Source organism: Cavia porcellus, unplaced genomic scaffold, assembly GCF_034190915.1.
Source record: "Cavia porcellus strain 051 isolate PalLab524CR breed Dunkin Hartley unplaced genomic scaffold, mCavPor4.1 scaffold_20, whole genome shotgun sequence".
Lineage (NCBI taxonomy): Eukaryota > Metazoa > Chordata > Mammalia > Rodentia > Caviidae > Cavia > Cavia porcellus.
The window spans coordinates 26,645,369-26,668,333 of NW_026947503.1; the positions used below are offsets into that span (position 1 = coordinate 26,645,369).

The 22,965-nt window shown below is 36.8% G+C and overlaps 1 protein-coding gene across 4 annotated transcripts in view; it reads right to left on the minus strand.

Annotated features, from left to right (window-relative positions):
• The window catches only part of Wdr7 (WD repeat domain 7), a 369,257-nt gene that overhangs the window by 255,552 nt on the left and 90,740 nt on the right, over positions 1 to 22,965 (minus strand). For all 4 annotated transcript variants that reach the window (XM_063231571.1, XM_013157175.3, XM_063231573.1 and 1 more), the window contains exon 14: positions 16,355 to 16,569. In XM_063231571.1, the coding sequence (XP_063087641.1) occupies positions 16,355 to 16,569 (215 nt within the window). The remainder of the gene's footprint in view (positions 1 to 16,354; positions 16,570 to 22,965) is intronic.

Here is a 22,965-nt window from a genome sequence, read left to right on the forward strand (position 1 = left end):
AGTTATTTTAAACATTAGGAAAAAGCAAAAAATACTAGGGAGAAAAAGAAACGGGAGAGAATGGAGAAGGACTTACACACACAGGCAGGACCAAGAAAATGTGTTTGAGTGAAATGGGTATCTGGCGCCCTCTGCTGCTGAACTGGTGCTCTACAGTAGTGGTTACAGTAACAGTGAAGTGAGCACAGACAATCGATTTCTGCTGGAATTGGTGCACTCTCTGCCTACCCAAAGTGCTTGCTTCTGGACAAAATGAGATTTCATGATTAGGTAGGCATGACAAGATAGTAATACAGTTTAGGTTATTTCATTTCCTTTCACGTATTTTCATTAACAAGTATTAAATAAAGAGAAACTATAAACAGATAACATACTGAAAGGTATAACAATTTATTTAATATAACATAAAATGTAAATTATTCATGAAAAGTAAATTCTAAGTATGAAATACATTCATATAATCACTTATACAATGATAGTATCTCCACATAAAATAGGGCTATAGGCCCTATCTTACTGATTCAGGAATAACGCTTGAATAATATCCCAAGTTATTCATACGTTAAGAGACTAGAAGATTAATATATTAAGTGTCCCTCAAAACAGCAGCATGAAAGAAACTGATTTTCAACTTTTCCTGAAGGGTCAAGGGACCAAAGGAATGAGCCCAGAGTCCTCCTCCTCTACACAGACTCACATGTGAGTCGGCTCGGTTCCGGAGCATCAGATCTCCACTCTTCCAAGTAGACCATCTGTTTCAGAGACGTGTTGCAAACAGCTAACAGATCACACAGCAGTATTCACTTTACTGACAGGAAAGATATGACCATATCCGGTTCATTTTGTCTCAGATAAATGTGTTAAAAAATATGAGTAAGAACGGTTAAAACTAAAGATCTAAAACGCTAAAGATGCTCTCTTAGATATGCCAAAACTCTTAACGTATCTGTAAATGAATGGTAACAGGAAGAGTATTGAAGACTGACTTAGAAAATATATAAGGCAAAATGAAAAGGAGACAAAAATAAAACAAAAACTGTTCTAACCTACACGAGCCATTGTGGTAGGCATTTCTTAATTTCAGAAATACACTCTAATAGATTCCAACCTATTTTTAATTGTCTTCTCTCATAACTGCCCCCGCTGGCCTGCCTCTCACTGTGCCCACCAGACCCATTCACCATCCCCATCCACAGCTGCACATTCTGTGACCTTTGCCTGCGACACTCTCCCCCACTTTTCCTCCTGATGGTGAGCCTGTCTCTTCAGGAAAAACCTTCCCAACAACTCCTTAGATCGGTTCATCTCCTCAGGGTTCTCTCCCACATGCCTTACACCTTGAGAAGACCAAGCCTTGCCACAGTGAACTGTACGTTAGTCCCCAAATCAGACGAGAGAATCCTTGGTTCTGGGCCCTGCTAGGTGTGCATGTGATGGATGCATATTCCAACTGGCTCTAGCATAGGACCTTTAAGTATGTGCTGAACAAATGCAGATACCAATCAATCAATCAATCAAGAGTATTAAGCCAGTATGTGCTGGACATCTATTATGATAATGTTTTCAAGCATGTTATCCTGTTGAGCTTCACTAAACACAATTATCCCAAATTTAAAGTTAAAAGCAGCAAATTGAAGCTAAAGACCAGTCAAGTCACTCAGGTCCACATAGAAGTCAACAGTGACAATACAGAAGGAAGTCAGATTTCTACTATTCCTGCTTGACATTTCCTACGTTATAAACAATTCTAGATCTCAAGACATTCTCAGCATTAGTCCTGCAGATTCTAGGAGGTGGAGAGATGATACAGGAAGGGGGAAATCCACACATTAGTCAACCCTCACACACAGGGTTATTTACATAGATTCAAAGGCGATTTTGTGCTGGGCATTGGAAATGCAAAGAAGAATATCATATGATCTTTTGAGGAGCTCTTACTATGGTGTCTGGCAGTAGTTCTCAGACACTGGCAAAAACATAAACCAAGTCTGCAGCCATACACCCTGAACACACGATGTCATCTGCTCAGGGAAGCTAAGCAGAGTCAGGCCTGGTTAGCACTTTGGTGAGACACACACTCCAAGCGCTGGAGGATCACAGAGGAAGATTCACCAGTTCAACCTGTACCTGGCTTAGCTTTATGAGCTGAGACACTCAGGGAGCCTTTTCAGGGTCCACAGTCATGAGATGAGGAAGAATTAGGGAAGCAAGGAAAGATGCAGGGCCTTTGAGACATAACAGCAAGGGGTGCATTTACTGAATTCTATGTGAAGGTGACTGGAGAACCGAGTTTTTTACATTGTAAAAATGGAAATCCTGATTTATGCTGGCAAGTCCCTTCCTTCTGCTTTTCCCTTTCATTTTCTTGTCTCTTCATTTCCATCTACCCACTTGCCAGAGATAATATCACCATCACTTTCACCAATCCTGATGGATAAGCGTGATCATGATTGAGATGGGAATGCAACTAAGAAAAATGGAAACTTTTAAACAAAACAAGAATAGAAAAGTGAGTGGAGACATTAATGGAAAGCTCTTTGGTGTATGCTGCCTATTCTGGTCTACTGAGTGCACTGTATAGAATTCTTTTTTTTTTTTTTTTTTTTTTTATCCAGGGATCGAACTCACGACTGCCTGCTTGCAAGGCAGGTGCTTATGCCGCTGAGCTAAATCCCCAGCCCTACTGTACAGAATTCTAACCACAACTACTACATATCAATACTGCTTCTTCTCTTTAGACACTGCAGTAAACAGTGGTGACTAACATATTCCTGCTCATGTCACATAAAGACTGTGAGTTCCACAGAGGGAAAAAAATTTAAAACCCCGACATCACTGTCACTGGCTTAAAGTGTTCCTGTAAGTCTAAAAATTTCACCATCTCTACAGGTCATTGATTTTCAACATACAGTCCATAGTTCGAGGTGGTCAACCCATCCTACAGAATATAAAAGATACAAAATAGGAGAACTAATGATACAATATTAATTAACCACAAAATTACCTAGTAATAAAGTGAAATACTAATATTATATCTGTTAATTTTGCTAGTGGTACTGTTTTTATATTTTACTATTTATAATTCTAAATTTGCATGAAATGACAGCTTCTAGAGATTTTAAGTGTTCCAATTAGATATTATACTATACAAAATGTAGAGTGATGGTATAAAGGTGATATTGCACAGGTTGGGTGTTTGGGTATCAGTGCCTCAACGATGCTCATTTTCAACTGTTGCTATTCTTGCTTTTAAACTATAAGTTCCTTAAGTTTCATCGTTTAGGTTTGAGGGGGTGTTATTTTTATCTGCAGTATTTTAAAATATTAATATCAGATCTCCTGCCACCACTGGCTCTTCATGTTCACAGGGCACAGCTCCACAAACTGCTGCACACTGGAATCACAAGGGAACCTTTTGAAATTTCCAAATGTACAAGTTGTATCCCATATCAGTTAAACCAGGAAGTCCATGAATAGAAGCCAGGCTACACTCATTTTTTAAAGATCTCCAGATGATTTCAACATGCGGCACAGCTCAGAATCCAGTATCATGGGCATTCCATCACTGGATTCACCACATCCTCAAGGCCTGTCAGTTCTCTCCTCCCCTTCCTTCCTCACTCAGCTTTGACCCCATGGTTTTCACATTAATCAACCTTTAACAACCACCCTTTGCTCTCTTTTACTTTAGAATGCCAAAAATGCAATTACAGAGCAGTAATAATATGTACTTTCTACATTTTCACATATACCTTTTTCTCTACTTACTACAATCTGTCACAACTACCCAAATTCAACCTCAATCCTTTTGCTTCTCCTTAACCCCCACACTTTGTCCCCTACCTCTACCATTTTCCAGTCCCCTACTCCCATGCTCCTTCCTCTAGCTTGTGAGAGGAATGTGAAGGCTTCAGGAATACTCCCTCCTCACATCCCATCCACTGCTCCCAGACACACACCCATCCAGATACCAAGCCTTTCTTCATTCCCTTCGGTTTCAGAAAATAAGGTTTTACTCCTCCAAAACAAAGCCAACTGCCTGGCCTCTGCCTTTGACTTCTCATTCTCTCATTCCCTGGTGAACCTGGCTTCGTCAGTTTTCAATCCTAGCCAGGCGTGGTGGTGCACTCTTGTAACCTCAGCACTCAAGAGGCTGAGGCAGGAGGATCGTTGCAAGTTTGAGACTAGCCTGGGCTCTAAAGTGAGCTCAAGTTCAGCCTGAACTGCATAGCAAGACCCTGCCTCAAAACATAAAACAAAAGAAAAATTTTGATCCTTCCCCACCCTGTTCTTAAGCTTTCCTTTCTCTACTGGCTCTTCATCCTTGGCCTGCATTGTCAACTAGCTTTAAAATTGCATCCCCTTTAGCTGCTCTTTCTCTGTCCTCTCCTTTCTCTACAAACACTTCAAAAATATTCTGCACTTAGGATGTCTATTCCCATTCTTCCTTAGTCTCCCACAATCAAACTCTTTCTCCAATACTCTGGAGAAACAGTTCTGAAAAACAATATTAATAACTTCACTGCAAACAGATTTTCATCCTTCAAAGGATTAACAGCGACTGCATTTGACACAAGTAACCACTGGACCTTTGCAGGTAACCACTCTGTCTGCAGATCTCACATTGTCCTGGTCCTTCTCAAATGCCCCATGCCACACATCTCTGAAAGGTTTCTTCTTTCAGTTCTCTTAAAAAGTTCCAGGAAGAGGCCGAGCCAGTGTTCTCTACAGCTGCCCTCAGTGCAGGGCCCACCGCGTCTTGCCGTGCACCCTCCAGAGCCCACACCCATGCTGACATGTGTGCCGCTGGGATGCTGCCTTTGGCTCATATTTTTGTTGGGATTTTCATCAACTCCACCTGGACCTCCCCCATGGAGGTGCTTTGATCACCACCTTGGCATGAGCAACAGTGACAAAATAGCATTTTTCAGAAGAAGCATGTCATCGAGAAAAACTTGCCAAAAAAGGGGCTTCAAATTATGTGAAGTAGAGAACTAAGCCACCATGAGTTCTTTATACCTGCTTTGGTAGATACACACATTCACGCCTTTGCTGGAAGTGGTAGAGATCTGCCACTTTTGGAGTAACTGATGCACTGCTATAGAACATAAATTCCAGAATGTGGAGCTTGCTAAGGAAGTCTAACCAGAGTTGTTGGGAGAACATTAAAGAATGGAACAATCTGTCTGATGTGGTGACGCACACCTGTAATCCCAGCACTCAGGAGGCTGACACAGGAGGTTCACTGTGAGTCTGAGGTCAATCTGGATTACACAAATTCAAGGCCAGCCTGGACTATATACAAAATCCTGTCTCAAAAAAAAAAAAAAAAAAAAGACAGACAGAGAGACAGAGAGAGAGAGAGAGAAGAAAACAACCACAGTTTGCTACTTTGAAAAAATTCACAAAGATGCATTCCTGCTCGTTGCAGAAATTACAGATAAATTTGGGCAATGGGCATTTGTTGGCAAAGTATGCAAGGATCTGAATAACAATGTTCTAAAATACAAGGAGACCACTGAGGAATCAGTCAGGGAAACAAACGTTTGTGTCAGAAATGCTTAAGAAGAAATGTTCCATCTCAAGGAATTTGAAGAACAACAACAACAAAAAAAGAAATATTCCAGTGTGAAGCCCCCAGTGGCACCATGTTTTCCCTTTCCTGCTCCAAGATGTGAACAGTAAACTTGGCAGCATCACGAAGGCCCATGAGTTGCACATCCAGAGCAATATAAGTGACTCCAGATGAAACTGAAGCAGTGAAAAAACTTGTATCCCATTCATAAAAACTCCAAAGATGTCTATGGTAAAAACAATCTTTTGGGGTTAGGGATTTAGTTCAGTGGCATTAAGTGCCTGCCTGGCAAGCACAAGGTCGTGAGTTCGATCCCAGTACCAAATAAAAAAACAACTCGAAAAACAATTTTCTGACAGATAAGATAGATGGTGCATAACATAGTTTATGAACAAGGAGCTTGTCACTCAGCAGTGTCTTTCTAAATGTGCTTATAGTCCTAAAACACAATGTGAAGACAGGGCTGGGGACACCATTGGAGGGGCAAATGAGAATGGAAACTCTGAAGCAGATAAAGAATTTGATGCCCTTCTAATCAACCCCAAAGCATCTGAGTCTCTCGCCAACCTGCTTTGTGGAGATTTTGCTGGTGATGCTTCAGATGCTGTTATCTAGGAGATGACCAAAATATTGAGGAGGCTGACGTGGTTCTACTTTCTAGCTCAGTATAAGATCACTGGGCATGCACAAGGTTCCCCTGGGAGGACCTGGCTCTGTATCTCTCTTGTACCAAGGCAGAGTCAAAAGTCAAAAAAATAGTACCTCATTTTTAGGATGATAGTCTCTTTCTTTGTCTAGGTATTGTATTCATTAAGTAAGTTGTTCCAAGAAAGTGTACTTATTCTCAGTTCTGGCTGGCAGGTTCATAATTTCATAAAAATTTTTTGAGCTGTTCCGATGTACTTTTTTTTTTTTTTTTTTTTGAGAAGGGTCCCACGTTGTAATTAATTCAGATGGTCATAAGCTTAATATGTAGCCCTGGCTAGCCTTGAACTCATGGCAATCCACCTACCTCAGTCTCCTGCGTGCTGAAATTACAGGAGTGCACCACTCCATGCTTCGTGTTCAGATTTAATTTAAACTCAAACAAAAGAGAATGTTGTTGTTAGTGGTGGTTTACTATGAGAATATGGTAAAATCTTTTTCATATATGGAAATACATAGAGAAAAGCTATTCCTCTCTGTTTAGACATTTTGAGCTAGTAAGTACAAAAATTATAGAACTGAAAATGGAGCCATGGGTACATTTTTATGAGCAATCAAAAGTTAGATGGTGAGCGAACAGTGGAAAATCGTTTCAGATTGTTTTTTAAATTATATCCTTAGCATACTGACTTAAAAGGACAACTTACTGAATTTTAAAATGTGTTTCTAAATTGACCTTCGTTTTAGAAATTAGCATGTAATGGAATTTGCATTTCAGAAACATATTATTGTGTTTTGTCTTCTTTCAGGAATGAGTGCCAGAAATTAAAATCCACACGCTTTTTAAATATAGTCTTGTACTTCAAAGTGTTTGACACAGGTTGAGTATCTAATATTTAAAGTCTCTCAGGGATATTATTCATATAACCAAGTGGCATAAATTGTTGTATTTTGTGTACTTTAAAATTATTTTAATTTTAACTATGTAATGTTGTAATTGCTTCATTTATCATAAGAGAAACAGATTCTATAAACCACTCTTCTGTAGATTTGCATCTTCATAAACTGGGGCAAGTAACTGGATGTCAAAGAGCTGCTGATGCAAAGAGGACAGGCTCCTTTGCCATGGCCTGCCCTACCCAACACTATGCCGTCGTTGCTGGAAATTTCATTCTCAAATACCAATATGCTAGAGTTTTAAAATGAAGGACATGCATGTTGGAGATTCCTAAATCTGTGCATCCCATCACTGTGTGCCCACCCTCAGGTTTAATAACATTAAACTCCCTGACAAATGTAAGTCTTGCACAGAAATCTCATATTCATCATAAGCTAAGCAACTCATCATTCCCCATAAAGCTCTGTTTTGTCATTCGCTGCCATTAGAAAGAGATGCTTGCTATTCTGTCACCCAATCAGAAAACCTACGCATCAGCCTTCGTTCCCACCTGTCTTACCTAGTGAATCATTAAATCCCATGGAATACAACTTATAAACAATTCTTGAATTGAAATTCTCCTCTCTACATTTTCTATCAATTTTATACACTGATTTTTATACAAAATTCCTTTTGAAGGAAAGATTCTGGAGCCATTTTTTTCTTTCATTCTGAAAGCGGCTCAGCACCTTCCCAGGGTTTAGCGTTTCACCCCACTGCCTGTCTGAGCTGATTCTCCAGCTACACTAATCGCGCAGAGCATTTTCACTTCCTTCTTGCTTATGCCATCCACTTCCTCCAGAACACAATGTAACTCACATCCATCCATCACCTCACAATTGTCTACTTATCCTAAATACCCCTCCTCCATGAAGCCAGCTTAGATCATCTCAGGTTCACAACTAGTTTCTGCTTTTCTCATCCATCCTACTCACTGTAATGCATTGTACTTATCTGTTCATATTTGCTAAGAGCAAATATCATGTCTTACTCATTTGGCTCTCCAGGGCCCAACACAGTGCCTACTAGTCAATAAATGTTTACTGAACTAGATTGATTTAATTGCTTTCTAACACAGACTAAAAGTTAAGAAGTTTCAAAATCTTTAATATCAGAATACAGTGAATTATATTTAATATAAACTATGAATTCTACTTATAAGTCCACTGAACACCTACTATGTAGAAAGCATAGGGACAAGAGGGCACTGGAACCTAGATATTAAGTTTCAGGAAGGCTATTCATCTTTGATAAGTCACTATTTTGTGGTGCTACGCAATCATCATAATAAATACAGTCATGTCTAATTAAAGGATTAAAAAGGAAACAGAAACAAAAACTCTGGAATCCCAAAAAAAATTACCACATATGAGTTAATATTGTTTAGTTTTCTGCTTAATAGAATAGTTTGGGCTCTATTTATAGTTATCTAAAACTCATTTCCTTTAACTAGAAAAAAACTTAATGATGAGTTAAACTGAGTTAGAAATTTTCAGAATATTCAACCCAAATATACACAATTCACACACATTCACACATAAAAGGACATATGCACTCAGAACCTAAATGTGTAAGTCGCATGAAAGTGGACTTGTACTTTAATAAGGAATTTAGAGTAGGTGCTACAATTGTGGGGACAAGGAGCGTCAGCTGAGATCAGTAGTAAGATTTGATTTTATTTTTGTTTTTGTTTTGGTCTTTTTGAGACAGGGTCTCACTCTGCAGTTCAGGCTGTCCTTGAGTTCACTTTGTAACCCAGGATGGTCTTAAACTCACCATGATCCTCCTGCCTCAGCTTCCTGAGTGCTAGGATCACAGGTGTGCACCACCACACCCAGCAGTAATAAGGTCTTAGCTGAGAAAAAGTTTATGAATTAGAAAGATCACAGAGGTAAAGAGAAAATTCCTTTTACTTATTTATATAAATATATTTTTGTACTGGGGATTGAACTCATGACTTTGCACTTACCAAGCAGGCACTTATGCCACAGAGCTAAATCCCTAGTCTCTGGAAGACTCCTTTTAGGAGAGAGAAGTGAGTAATTTCATTTTTGATTGGTTTTCAGAGGGAGGGTTCAGATAGTACATATAATTATTAAGATTTATATGAGACAAATACTGGAAACATTTTACTAGGATAGAGAAAGTGTCTGTAAACTTTCTCTGTAAGGGTCAAGTGGTAAATATTTTAGGCTTTGAAAGCTACACGAGGTTTCTGTCGCATATTTTTTTTTAAACGCTACATAAAAAGCATGCTAAGCTCAAGCGTCTATTTACTATAAACCATGGTTGTGGACCACAAGTAGTACAAAATAAAGAGAAATAAAAGCTCTAAAGGAAATCATTGAGTCAAATTTTAATGAAATTAGTTAATTAAGAGTTCAATCTAGTGAAAGACACAAACCCACAGATACAAGAAGTTCTGGAAACTCCAAAGATAACAACAAAAAAAATATGCCCGAGTACTTCATATTTAAATTGCTAACAACCAAATATTGATTTTAAAGTACCTTGGATATATCAAAATGGTGATCAAGCAAGCAGTAGGACCATATGGGGAACAGAGAAAACAATAGTGCTTTCCAAAGTCTTGCAGAGGGCTGGGGATTTAGCTCAGTGGCATAAGCGCCTGTCTTGCAAGTGTGTGGTCGTGAGTTCGATCCCTGGTACCCATAAAAAAGAAAAAGGTAAAAAAAAAAAAAAAAAAAAGAAAGAAAAAAACCTTGCAGAGCTACACAGAAAATTCTAAAATATCTTTATCTAAACCTCATAAATATGTTGCATACTTGAAGATTGTAATTATTAGACTATTACTTCTAATGTCTCTATTTCCCACAAAAAGGAAAGTGACAAATGTTTTCTTTATTTGATTTAAGAAATACATATCTCCTTTTACAGACACAGATATTTACTCTTTTGTTTCCTTAATACCAAATAGAAAAATTAAGGCTCCTTAACTTTATTTATTAAAGAGTATGACAATGATTAGTATAATAAAGTTTTGCTCTACTACTCATCTTGAATAACCAAACCTGAATTTATATATATATACATATATTTCTAAATATATCATCAACATATTCATATTTCCATTAAATATTCATTAAAACTTCTGACTAGAATGCTAAGCAAGTTTAATTGATTCTTCAAAGGTCATTCATATCATAAAAATTCTTCTAAGGTCTAAAAGAGTTCACAAGACAAGACCTGGTATCCTATACACAATGTCATTTGGCTTGTCCCTGTCTGTACCTTTTGGTGCCCTTTTCAAAATGAATCATAAAGTCAATTCAATCAGTACAAATTTTTTCTTACAGAGTGAACTGTACAAGCAAAAAATACAGAGTGTGTTCTTAGTAGGTTACATTTGACTTCTAAATTCCATTCTCTCACCTAGTTACACAGAATACAAAGATACTGACCTTTGCAAATATAGCCTATTCATTTTTTCCCAGGATTTTGACTAATTAGACAACAGAAGACAGATGTAAGGTGAAGCAGAAATCATTCTAGTTATTTTTCAATTTCTTCAATCTTGTCTTATAAACAGGGTGATTCTGATTGATATAACAATGCCCGAGATGTTAAGGTACTGAACAGAAAATTACACACACTAAAACTAAAAGATGAATTTCATGGCAGCAAGGATTTTCTAATTCCATTGATTAAATTCCTTTGGGCCAGGATTTGTTCCCAGAACCCAGCATCTGTGGTAAATGCTTCATGAGAAAAACGTCAAAAATACCACTCATTATATTCAGACCATTGTCTTAATATATTCATTTACACACTTCCTCAAACACCACCAAGTATAATCGATGGTTAATGATTTATTTTTATTTTACAAATCTTCGAGCTCGCAATCCAGTACACTACTTTGCCAGTTTCTGTGCGTATTGAAAAGAAGATGCCTTTCCTTTAAAGAGATTACAACCACTTCCTCCTTTTAACAGGTACCACAGCCTACTTTCACCCTTTTCCACCGGAAACATTTGGTGTATCTGCTTCCCTTTTTCATCATTAGCAACTACAAGGAAACAGTTTCCAGCAAGAATGAACTCTCCACTCTATTCTCAACACCAAATCCTCCTGCACTGTTTCCAGACACACAAATGTTTAGCGATCTAAACAAAGTATAAACCCTGATTTTAACCATACATTCACTGGTAACTTGCTTTGTTCAAAAAAAGTCAGTTACTTCCATAATCTCTACCTCTGCCTCATCTGATACTCATGCCCTGCTCTTTACACTCTGATTTCTGACCCAGCTAACTCTACAAAACAGTCCCCTTAATGGTGACCAGTGAGTTTCCTAAATATTGCATCTAAACATCCTCTTTTGTTCCCCAATTCTTAATGCTATTTCAGTTCTCTTATAAACTGCGAGCCTCTACTCTGTTTTACAAAGTTGTTTTCAATGATATGTGTGGTCTAAAATCTGTTTTTATAACTTTTCTTTCTATCTCCCACTGCTTCATCTTCATTTTCCGACCATGGAATCCAGCATTCTGTCTTCAAATATCTTCTCCTTCCTTACTCCCTCCTTCAATGATATGAACATTTGAAGATCTGATTTGAGATAACTTACAGATAACTTTCAATATCTATCCTGCAATTCTACGCCAAGCTTTTGTAATATATTAACAATAGTTAAAAGGTTTAATATCAAGTTATTCATTATTTCATTCACTAATCCACTCAATAAATACTCATTTTTAAAAAACAGCATGAGTTACAACTAGAAATAACCAAAGATAAAGGTATGAAACAAAAAGAACAAAGTACATATCCAAACATAGAATCTCACATGCCACTGTAAGAAGTTTAGATTTTGTTTTTAAAAGTGACAGTCCATGAAGGTTACTTGCTCAAGGTGACCCAGTGCCAGCAAATTACACAAATGACACAGACATGCCTGCCCCCAGAATACAGACTCTTTTTTTGGGGATCGAACTCATGACTCTGCACTTGCCAGGTAGGCGTTTATGCCACTGAGCTAAATCCCTGGCCCTGAGAATATAGACTCTTAACAACTCCATTTAACTGCTTTCTGAAATGAAGCAAAGCCCATTCATATGAGAATGATCTCCAAGCTGTAAAGTTAATCATGCTATCTCCTAATACAGGGGTCAACAAACTATGGCCACCAGCCAAATCCAGCCTGGCACCTGCTTTTGTAAACGGTTTTACTGAAGCCAATCATATTGTCTTTAGCTGCTTTTACACTATTCTGCAGTTAAGTCACTGCGGCAGAGACAGGTCACAAAGCTTGACATATTTACTATCCAACCCTGACCGAAAGAATTTTCCAATTCTTGTTCTATCCAAATGTTTTCAGGTTCATCATCTAGAAATTAGAGAAAATAATAACTAACTCACCTCTTTGCAATGAGATTAAGGAGGGCGGTACCTCTGGAAAATGATGAGCATAGCAGCTACCCCTAAATGTGGGGCACTCTAACTCAGACTCTAAACTGCAACACTTACTAAAGGAAAAAAACCAAGAGCCAGAAAGCCAACTCTGCTCTATTTCAGCATCGTGTCACTTCTTTCTCAAAGGAATTTTGCCCCCTTCTCAATACCTTATTTCCTAATTCTACTCAGAAGAGGCAAATGTCTCCCTTACAATCATCCCCAAAGCCTTTTCCATGGTTTGTACATTTCTGTTATCAGCTCCGCCATTCTCCCTTAATCTTGAACATCAAAATTTTCTGTTCCTCATTTTCAAAGACTTATTTATTCACCTTACACAATAGCTGACAGCCAGGCCCCTCTCTCCTACATTTCCACTCAATAATCCTATTTTCACTCCCCATCACTATCACTAAATCTTTCCAGTAGCCTCACAATTAATTTCTCATACCAACATTTATAAGTCCTCCACAGATGTTAGACATCACAAAACATTCTCAAACAAATATCTCCTTTCAAAATTACGCGACACTGTATCATTACCACTCAGCTAAATCCTCAGTTTTGCAGTCGAGGTCTTCCACAATATGATTCGATATATACCAGTAAACTAACTTCACACTAAATTTCTCAGGTACTTACCATGCTACCCTATTGTATCACACTACATGTATGTAATTGTACATGTAGTTATACTACAAAGTAATGTTGTTATAATACATTAAGCACTAAATTTTTTTTAAAAGAAACACTCATTTCTTGCCTTCAGGAAACCAGACTTTAGTAGGGAAAACAAAAATTTGTTTAATTTCCCATGCAACAAGAAAGGCGTCTTAGGAAAGATATAATGAGTATATAAGCACAAAGAGAATGTAAAAACTACTTCTACCACAGCGAGCACAAGTATTAAGGCTTGAAGATATCCTGAAAAAGAAAGAGATTAATGAAATAAAGGAAAGAGGGACAGGATGTAGCACAAAGGATTCTTACTATTTTAACCTTTTTTGTTCTCTTCCAGAGCACTGATTTTAAAATGAGAGGCAATTTTGCCTCCCAGGGGATAGTTGGTGCTGTCCAAAGACATCTGATTGTCATGACTAGGGAGAAGGTGATATTACTGGCATAAGTGCTCAATGTCGTAAAAATACAGAATAGAGTACTTAAAAAGAATTACTCATTCTAAAACTTCAATCGTGGTACAATTAAACTACCATGGTCTGAAGCCAAAAGGAACTGGAGTAAAGGACAGGATAGATCTGAAATAACTACAGGATATGTTCAAATATTGGCAACACAGACATGGCAAGGAAACAGAATGAGTTATGTGTGGACAAGATTGCTCACCAAAACCAAAGGGGAGAGTGCAAAACTGAACACAGGGCAAAGGTTATTAATGAGTATTCCCCATCTCAAGGTTTATGAACAGGGAAAGAAATTGTAAAGCAGGGGTCTCAAGACAATCAATTATGAGGAAAAAGAGAAGACATGGGCAAGAAGCTGAAGGAAATACTATCAGCATTTTGTTACACTTCACCCAATCCAAAAAATATGTATTGCTCAGTTGCTACTAGATATCATGTGAAAAACACAGAGATAAATAAGTCATAATCCTTGCTGTCCTAAAGAATGGAACTCAGTAGGAAAAATTAGACAAGAATATGTTATAATATCAGGGAAAATAAGAGAAATAAAGGTTCAAACACTACCTTGCCAAAATATCATGCAAGGATAATAAATCATTTCACAACTTAATAACCTCTTATTATTCTACATAAGAAAGAAAGTTTTGAATATTCATTCTAATTAATATAATCAAGAAAACTAAATATTGGTTATTTCAAAATAGACCTGAATGCTAAAATTATTATAATGAGGCAAAAGCAGGACACTTTGGGTGGGATATCCTGAGACTTTATTTGCACTGAAAGACCATATAAAAATAATATCAAAGCTCCTAAAAGATCTCTAATGCTACTAGAAGGGCTTGATGGTTTAGTTTTGTTTTGTTTTTTAACTTTGGGCGGATTTATTTCTCCTGAGGTTAAAAGGCCATCCAGAGGATAGCTCTTTAAATATTCCCTTCAGAGGGAGCCTCAAACTCAACATGAAAAAATAGTTAGAGAAATCCCTAATGGTCCAGCCAACATACATTTTTCATAAAGTGATTATCCTCCTGCAGCCTCAGCTTCCTAAGCCTTTCCCCCCTTACTATAAATTGTTTTCCTTGTAGGCCAGGCAACAATTACCACTGCTACAAGACTGAAGAGATTCATGAGCAATATATTTTACAATACAAAAGTGTAGTGTCTCTGATATCTGGTGCTTTTATCACTAATTGCACTATAAAATGTGCTATTAAAACAAGGACAAACAAGATTGTAAAAATCACATAATGGACCATGACCACTTAAAAAACCTATTCATAAATGTTACTGTACTACTTATTTTTCTTTTTGCTATTTCTGGAGGTTACCATAAAGACAAAATATTTGGGAATTATATAAAATGCATGCTCTTGAATACACCCTTTATAATTTGCTCAAAATTAAAAGCTTATAGTATGTCAGACAATGTGCTATGAATACTGAATTTGCTATGTGCTATGAACACAGCTATGCAGTTCCTCAAAAGAAATTATAGGCATGGAAAATGTGTTTAAACTGTGATTTCTTCTCAAACTTTAGAATATTATACTGAAAACATGGAGGAAAAACATCAGGATTTCATGATTCCAATTTATAAAATATACAACAGAACCAACAAAACATTTATATGTTGGGGAAAAAAATATGATCAAAGAGTGATATTACTGCCAACACTGGGTGATGTGGGACAATGGAACAGCCTAGAGTATTAGTGTCCCATAAGTCATCAGTACCAGTTCATACAGCTGTCAAGTGTATAGAGGAGCCTTAAAAATACTACACCTTTTTATTCACATGCTTAACCATTAATAATTAAAAAACCAAGAAAATTAAAGTGAATGTATTTATACTCCCCAAAAATAACTCTAATGAATACATAGATGGAATTAAAATTTTAAATCATGATTCAAATGACATACTAGGACTGTCTCTAGCTTTTACTATTACCAGACACAAACTAGGTCTAATAATACCATAGAATATAAGTAGCACAAACCAAAAAGTGGCTTGTTGCTATAAAACTAAAGATAAGTAACAATTACTGAACTGATTTTCTTCCATAGGACTATCATATGCTAAGTGAATGAGTAACATATGCCTTCACTGTGTCCTAAAGGTGTAATTGAGCTTAGGTCTCACACACACATAAAAAAAATTCTAGTTACTGCTACAACTCCACATACTTATTCACAAATATTTTCTTAAATCCCTCAAATGCCCAGCCTCACTAAAATCAAAGCTTATTTTTAGAACAAATGATGTATCATGATTATAGATTCCATAACTGTAACCTACTTTTTCTCCATTGGGGGACACTAACTAGTGTTTGATCTTTCATCAGAAAGAAAAACATAAGTAATGTAAACAATATTTGCTCTACTTTCTGAAAGAGAAGTCACTTAATTCAATAGAAATAATTTTTAAATATCTGAATAACAAAAATAATTTACTTTTTCAAAGTACCAAATACTTCTTAAGATACTAAAAATAGGCAGTATAAAGTTAAATTTTTTTAAAAATCACTTATTTTTCTTTAGTGTCAACTCCAAAAGCTTTTTCTCTAAAGGGTACCGAAGTTATGTCACTAAATGAAGGAATGTAGGGCCTACAATAGTTCATGAACCTACACACACAGCTTACCTTGTCGGATGCCTCAGAAGCCAAGAGGTTGGTGGCAAGGGTTTGGAGCTTGTGATGGGCCATATTCTTGAGGGCAGCAAGGCTACGTCTTGTCATGGCCTGTTTGAGGTTCACTGCTGGGTGACTCAGTGAATCAACTGCAGCCGGGACCGCTTCGTCACACGCGTTTAGTATCTCCACTGCCGTGATTCCCATCACACAGCGATCCAAAGCACCTGGAGGAAAATACATGCACAGATATAATACAATGCGATCAAATGTTAACTAGTTTTTTAAGTAAACTAGCATAAAATTTTTTATGTTTTATCAGTGCTTCCCAAAAACATCTTCTTGTACAATACATCCTTTCTCTAATAATCTTCCATGTAGATTACCTCAACCATTCCTTTCCCTTAAGACCCCTAATACAACTTCTCAATAAAGTCAAGTGCAGAGCTAAGATTTCAACAACTTCCTTCAGGCTGTTCCACTCTCTTCGTATTTCCCAGGAGTGTTTCCTTGACTGCTCTCACACCATTAGGCTATTGCAAGCATCAAATTTGATGACCTGCTCATCACTGAAGTGATGCATCAATCTTAAACAAAAAAACCTTACTAAAAAAACACCTTCGTTTTTCTGCCTGAATAATTCTTGAAGCCTCTTTTTATCTAGGAAACGTCAAAACAGGAAAATGTTATCACTGCTCTATGCATGCTGCAAATTTCACTTTTTTTCTTTTGCTCTGTTTTGTTTTTGTTTTTATCCTGGGTATTGAACTCAGGGCCATGCGTATGCTAGGTAAACACTGAGCAACAATCCCTGCCCAGACTACAAATTTCTTCTTTCTCTAACCACCAAAATGTTTACCAAATGTTTGTGAAGATAACTAGTCCTTTTCACTACTTTACGGCAGCTTTGCTTTCCTTTCCATTTATCTAACTTACGCATTTTTTTCTCTAAGGGAAAAAATTTCTTCCTCCTGGTAATGCAGACTCCATCACCTCCTTTTAGGCTTTTGCTGTTACACCTCCAATGAGTCATACCGTGTTTTTGTTTGTTTGATTATTCAGTAATTTCTCCCTTTGTGCTCTACCTTCTTCCTAACACTAACTGCCAGCTAGCACAGTGTTTATTTAAAGTGTCTGAGTCGCCTCTCTCCACCTAGAAGTGTAAACTATACAAGGACAGCTAGAGTCTTGGATGCTGGGCTCACTGTCGCATCCCTGGCACAGGGGACAGGGTCTGGCACTGAGATGAGACTCAATAACTACTGGCTGATTGAACAGAGACACAGTTCACAGCCATAAACAGAGAAGTCTAAAAAACTCAACAGAAAATAATCAAAGTATATGAACAAATAAATAAAAATGAGGAATAATCATATAAAAGATATTAATCTCACTAATCAAAGAAATTCATATTGAAGCAACAATGGACCACCATGAATCTCTTATCATGACAGACATTTAGCATTCTGAGGAAACTAGCAATATACTTTTAACGCAAAATTGGTGAATTTTTATCTTTGACAAACTATTACATTTAAAACTCATATTCCCTTTGACACAAATTTCCATTCTGAGATTTACAGTAAATAATTCTCATATACAAACATATATGTGAATGTGTATTTTCAAATATCATACATGCACTTCAAAGGAACTCTATAACAGGGGCTGGGGATTTAGCTCAGCGGCAAAAGCACCTGCCTTGCAAGTGCATGGTCGTGAGTTCGACCCCCTGGATGGAAAAAAAAAAAAGAACTCTATAACAAAACCATATACACTATGTGGAATAAAAGCCACAACACACTGCTACGTTTTTAAAATGTAACAGTATCCATAGTATCAAGGGGAAAAAAAGAGACCCTGTAGTTAAAGGGAAAAAATCATTAACACCGTGTATTCACATGGCTAAAGCACTAGAGAATTTCATATTCCTGTACATGACGATTTGTAATATTGATTTTTAACAAATATATACTATATTTTTAAACATTGTGGAAAAATAAGATTACTTTGAGTTAAAACTAGATCTTGCAAATGATATGGTTTTCTTTCAGATACACTGAAGTTTAACAGGAATGAATTTAGAATTTATTTTTAAAAACTTTATTTTAAATGTTGTCTATAGTTATAATGGAAAGGCGTAAGTGACTCACACATAATTATTATCCACAACAGAATCATCAACAAATGAATGAGCACATACTACAAGCAAACACCAAGTAACTAATTTGCTCTTGAGTGTCAAGGTGAACTGCTGCTTCCCTTTTGAACTGACTCCCAAGTCCTTAAGGGGGAATGAACAAAGGCAGGTGTTTACACTGAGTGGGGGAGTGGGGCATGACAGTGAAGATCCAACCTGCACTGGCCCAGAGCAGGATGCCTGAGCCTGACAGAGTAGAGAACAGCTAAATAAAAGGGTGGCAAGAGCTTGGCACAGGGCTTGATGCCCCAGAAGCATGTGCAGAAAGAAACAGGTGGAGCCTGGGAAAAAGAAAGGCTGCTTCATCCAGGGAGGAATTCCAGAACAAAACCCCAGGGAAGGTCCCAGGAGTCTGGGTATGAAGGCAAACTGGCACAAGACGTTGAAATCTAAGAGGTCTGAGGATATCAACACAGAAAAAGGGAATGGTCTGGGGTCCAAGAAATGTGAGGAGAGCATCTGTATAGGTGAGTTGCTTTGCACAAAAGACTAGATAGATCTCCAGGAGGAGGGAGAGAGAGCAAAGTCCAGTAATGCAGTATCAGAACTGATGAACGGCAAGGATGTACATGTAAAGAGATAACATCAGCTACAAGTGCTGGAAAATAAGACAGTGCTCAAAAACAATCCATCAAAGACCATGTCCAGCTGGAAGGGAAATCCCCTGACCCTTCAAGACACTCCAGAACATCAAATTAAGAGTTTATGATTATGATCCATGTCATGGTTTATGTCTTTGGCCCCCCAGGCCTCATGAGTTTGCATTGTGCATTTTGCATTGTCTAGTGCTTGGATTGATGGTGTCAGTGCTACACCCACCTAGGGGTGGAGCCAGCATACGATGTAATGGCAGGAAGAAGGTGTGTCTTGCTCTTTGCTGGTTCCTGCTTGCTGTTTGCAGCCACCATGAACTGCGGCCTAGCCATGCCCACCTGCCTTGGAGCCAACTGAGTGTGGACTGAAGCCTCCAAAAACTGTAAGAAATAAACCTTTCCTTTCCCAACTTTGGGCTTCAGGTATTTTGTCTCAGCGATGAGTAAAAAGTAACTAAGACAATCCATTACATAAAATATCAATCCAAAAGTCCATTCTGACAAAAATAAATAAAAGTTTGAAGAACAGATACACACATGGTTTCAAAGTATCTCACCTCAAAATTGATTACTACTACAAAAGCAAAAAAAAAAAAAAAAAAAAAAAACAAATTTTCAGTGAACAAGCAAGAAAAGACTACCTTAAGTGATCTAAGGTAAACTCTACAATGAAACCAATTAAACCAATTAAAGGGCCCAATGAGAAAAATGTCTGTGAGTTGTTGACAGAGATATAGTCTGAATATAATTATGAGAAAATATCACTCAAATTGATATGGAGTAATTTTTTACAAAAAAAAAACAGGCCTGTAATATTCAAAAGATTTAGTCTCTAAAAGAAAAACTGAGGAAATATTTTGTACTGAAAGAGTCATAAAACTAAGTATTACGTACGAATTACGAATTTGTGGAAAAAAAGATGTTAGTTAGCAACTAAAGAAATTTGCATGGAATCTAAAGGTTGTATGGTAGTAATACACCAATGTTAGTTGACTTAGGAAAAATACAGACAAATATGTGTTATAGTTGAGGTACAAAACATTTGGAAATAAAAGAGTAACCAGCATAAGACAAAAGGAAATAATAAAGGGAATTAAGAAAAAATTAATTCCCAAGTGAAACCTATAAAAAATAATTTTTAAAAACATGGAAAGAGTACATTCTGCATGAATCCTTAAAGATTTTAAAAACTCAGATAAGCAAGCCAGGCATGGTAGCACATGTCTATAACCCCAGTAGTCCGGAGGCTGACTCAGGAGGATCACTGCAAGTTCAAGACCAGCCCTAGCTACAAAATGAGTTCAAGACCAGCCCAAACTGCACAGTGAGACCCTATCTCAACAAAACAAACAAAAATTTAAATAAGCAGAAAGAACTTCTGCCTTCAAGTCAAGATACGGTAATCAGAGATTGAATTTATTCTTCTTCCTGAAACAATTTAGGGGAAAAAAAGGCAATATATGAAACAATGGTTTTCCAAACAATGACTATTTGGCAATTAAGAACAGTGATCCTCAAAAATGGGTAACAAACAAGGTCAGTGCTGTGACTGCTCCATTTCACCACCCTGAGAGTGTCCAGATCACAACACAAGAAGGAAGCCAGGTAGATTCTTACAAATTCCCAAGCTGGAAAGATAAAGCTGTCAGTCCAAGGAGACCAAGGCAACTAGTGTTTGGCCCTGCACAGAAATCCAGAAATCTCTTCCATATTTGGCAGAGTTCTGTATAGTGCATATTTGTGAGGAATCTACACATGGCTCAGGAAAAAAATCACTCAAGAGGATTAAAGGACACAGTGCCTGGTGTTCAGATAGTATTGTGACTACTGCTTGCTCTTACTAGCTAAACTGAAAACCTTATTTTTTTTTTATTTTTATTTAAGGAGAAAAGAAAAGAAAGGAAAAAAAACAGTGAAGGGGTACAAGTTATACAGATTTACAGAAGAAAAAAATGCGCAGTAGGAAATCACTAGTTAATGGATTACATATTGCCATCTTAGAAATAATTGTTCAAGTCACAAAATTAAAGCTTGTAGAGTGGACATTCCAACAATGATACTGCAAACAGTTCTGTTCAATGATCCAATAAAACTCTGTGATATCATTTTCTATCTTATACATTTAAATATACATGCAGTTATATAGTTTAGAGCACTTTCTTTTCCTCTCTTTACTTCACAAGCCATTGACTGGATACTCAGGAAGGTCTTGCTTTTGCAGTGGGTAATAATTAGCCCAGAATTAGCACTGCTACAATCCTGCCTAACAAGTTTTAAAGGCAAGGTCCAAAGACTCAAATTCCACCTTAATAAAGGTCAAAAAGACTTGCAAGAATACCAAACTATTCAAGAAAATAAAGTTAGCAATATCTCATCTCTAAGAAAAATTATTAGACATACAAAATAGGAGAAAAATGTGACCTACAATGAAGGTAAAAATCAAGTCAATGAAAATCAACCAAAAATTGGTAAAATAGCAAAGAAGGGACATTAAAAGTTATTAAAACTGCACCTTGATGTCCAAATCTTTAGACAAAAACATACAATACACTAAAAGGCCAAAATCAAACTTTTAGAAATGAAAACTGCAGTATTTGAGTTAGAAAATGTTCTAGACATGAATTATGGCAGATTAGACATTGTAGAAGAAAATACAGTATCAATGAGTTTCTATCAATATGAACTGTATAAATTGAAACAAAAACTTATAAGAAAAAAATCAGTAAGGTGTGCCACATCTTCAGATCGACCCCTAGATATGTAGATAGATCCACAGATACATTAAAGTCTTCAAAAAAGAAAAGGGAATGTAGCAGAGAAAATATATTTCAATAAAAACTCAGCCATAAGTTTTCCAAATTTCATGGAAACCACACACCCATATATCTATGAAGGATAAGGACTCCTCCCTCCAAAAAAAAAAAAAATCCCAAGCATCAGCAACATGAAGAAACTTCAAAATCATCATTCAAAATCAATAATGAAAAGCATTTTAAAGTAGCTAGAGAAAGAGACATGTTACATAAGAAGAAATATAAATATGAAAGCAAATTCCTTTTTGGAAATAATAAAAATTAGGAGTGGGGACTTGAAAGAAAAAAAAAAACTGTGGACCTAAAGTTCTATACCCACAAAAAATATTTTGTAAATGAAAGTGAAATATGAAATTTTTTTCTGACATGCAAAAGCTGAAAATATTCATTGCCTATAGGCCTACAAGAAAAATTAAGTATTACTCAAAAGGAAATGATTTTAAATGAAAATCTGCATCCATATAAAGCAATGAAATATTAATGAATATGGTAATTACATAGACACATACCGTAGAGATGGACAGATGGATAGACAGACTTTATTCTTATTATCAAAATTCCTTTAAAATACAACAGACTTTTTAAGCCAAAGAGCTTTATAAACTTACATCATCTTGAAGGCTTCATGAACTAACATTGCTCATGTTTATTCATTAAAAGAGTAGCATGCACCAGAATGCTAGGGCTGTTATTCCCTAAGATTAACTTCTCAACAGAGGACAGGATGAAAGACAGAGTAGGCAGCAAGAAAACAGACTTTGTGAAGACGTAGAAAAGATCAGGAAGGAGGAGGGAGAAAATGGAGAAGGAGTAAAGAAATAAAAATGCTCAAGACATGTTACATGCAAATATCAAGTCCCCAAAACGAACATAAGTATTATTTATTGCAAGCACATACTAATATTTTAAAAGAGAGAAAAAGAAAGCATAGGTAGAGCCGCTCATGGTATGGCATATCTATAGTCCAAGCTCCTTAAGAGGTTGAAGCAGAAGGATTTCAAGTTTGAGGCCAACCGA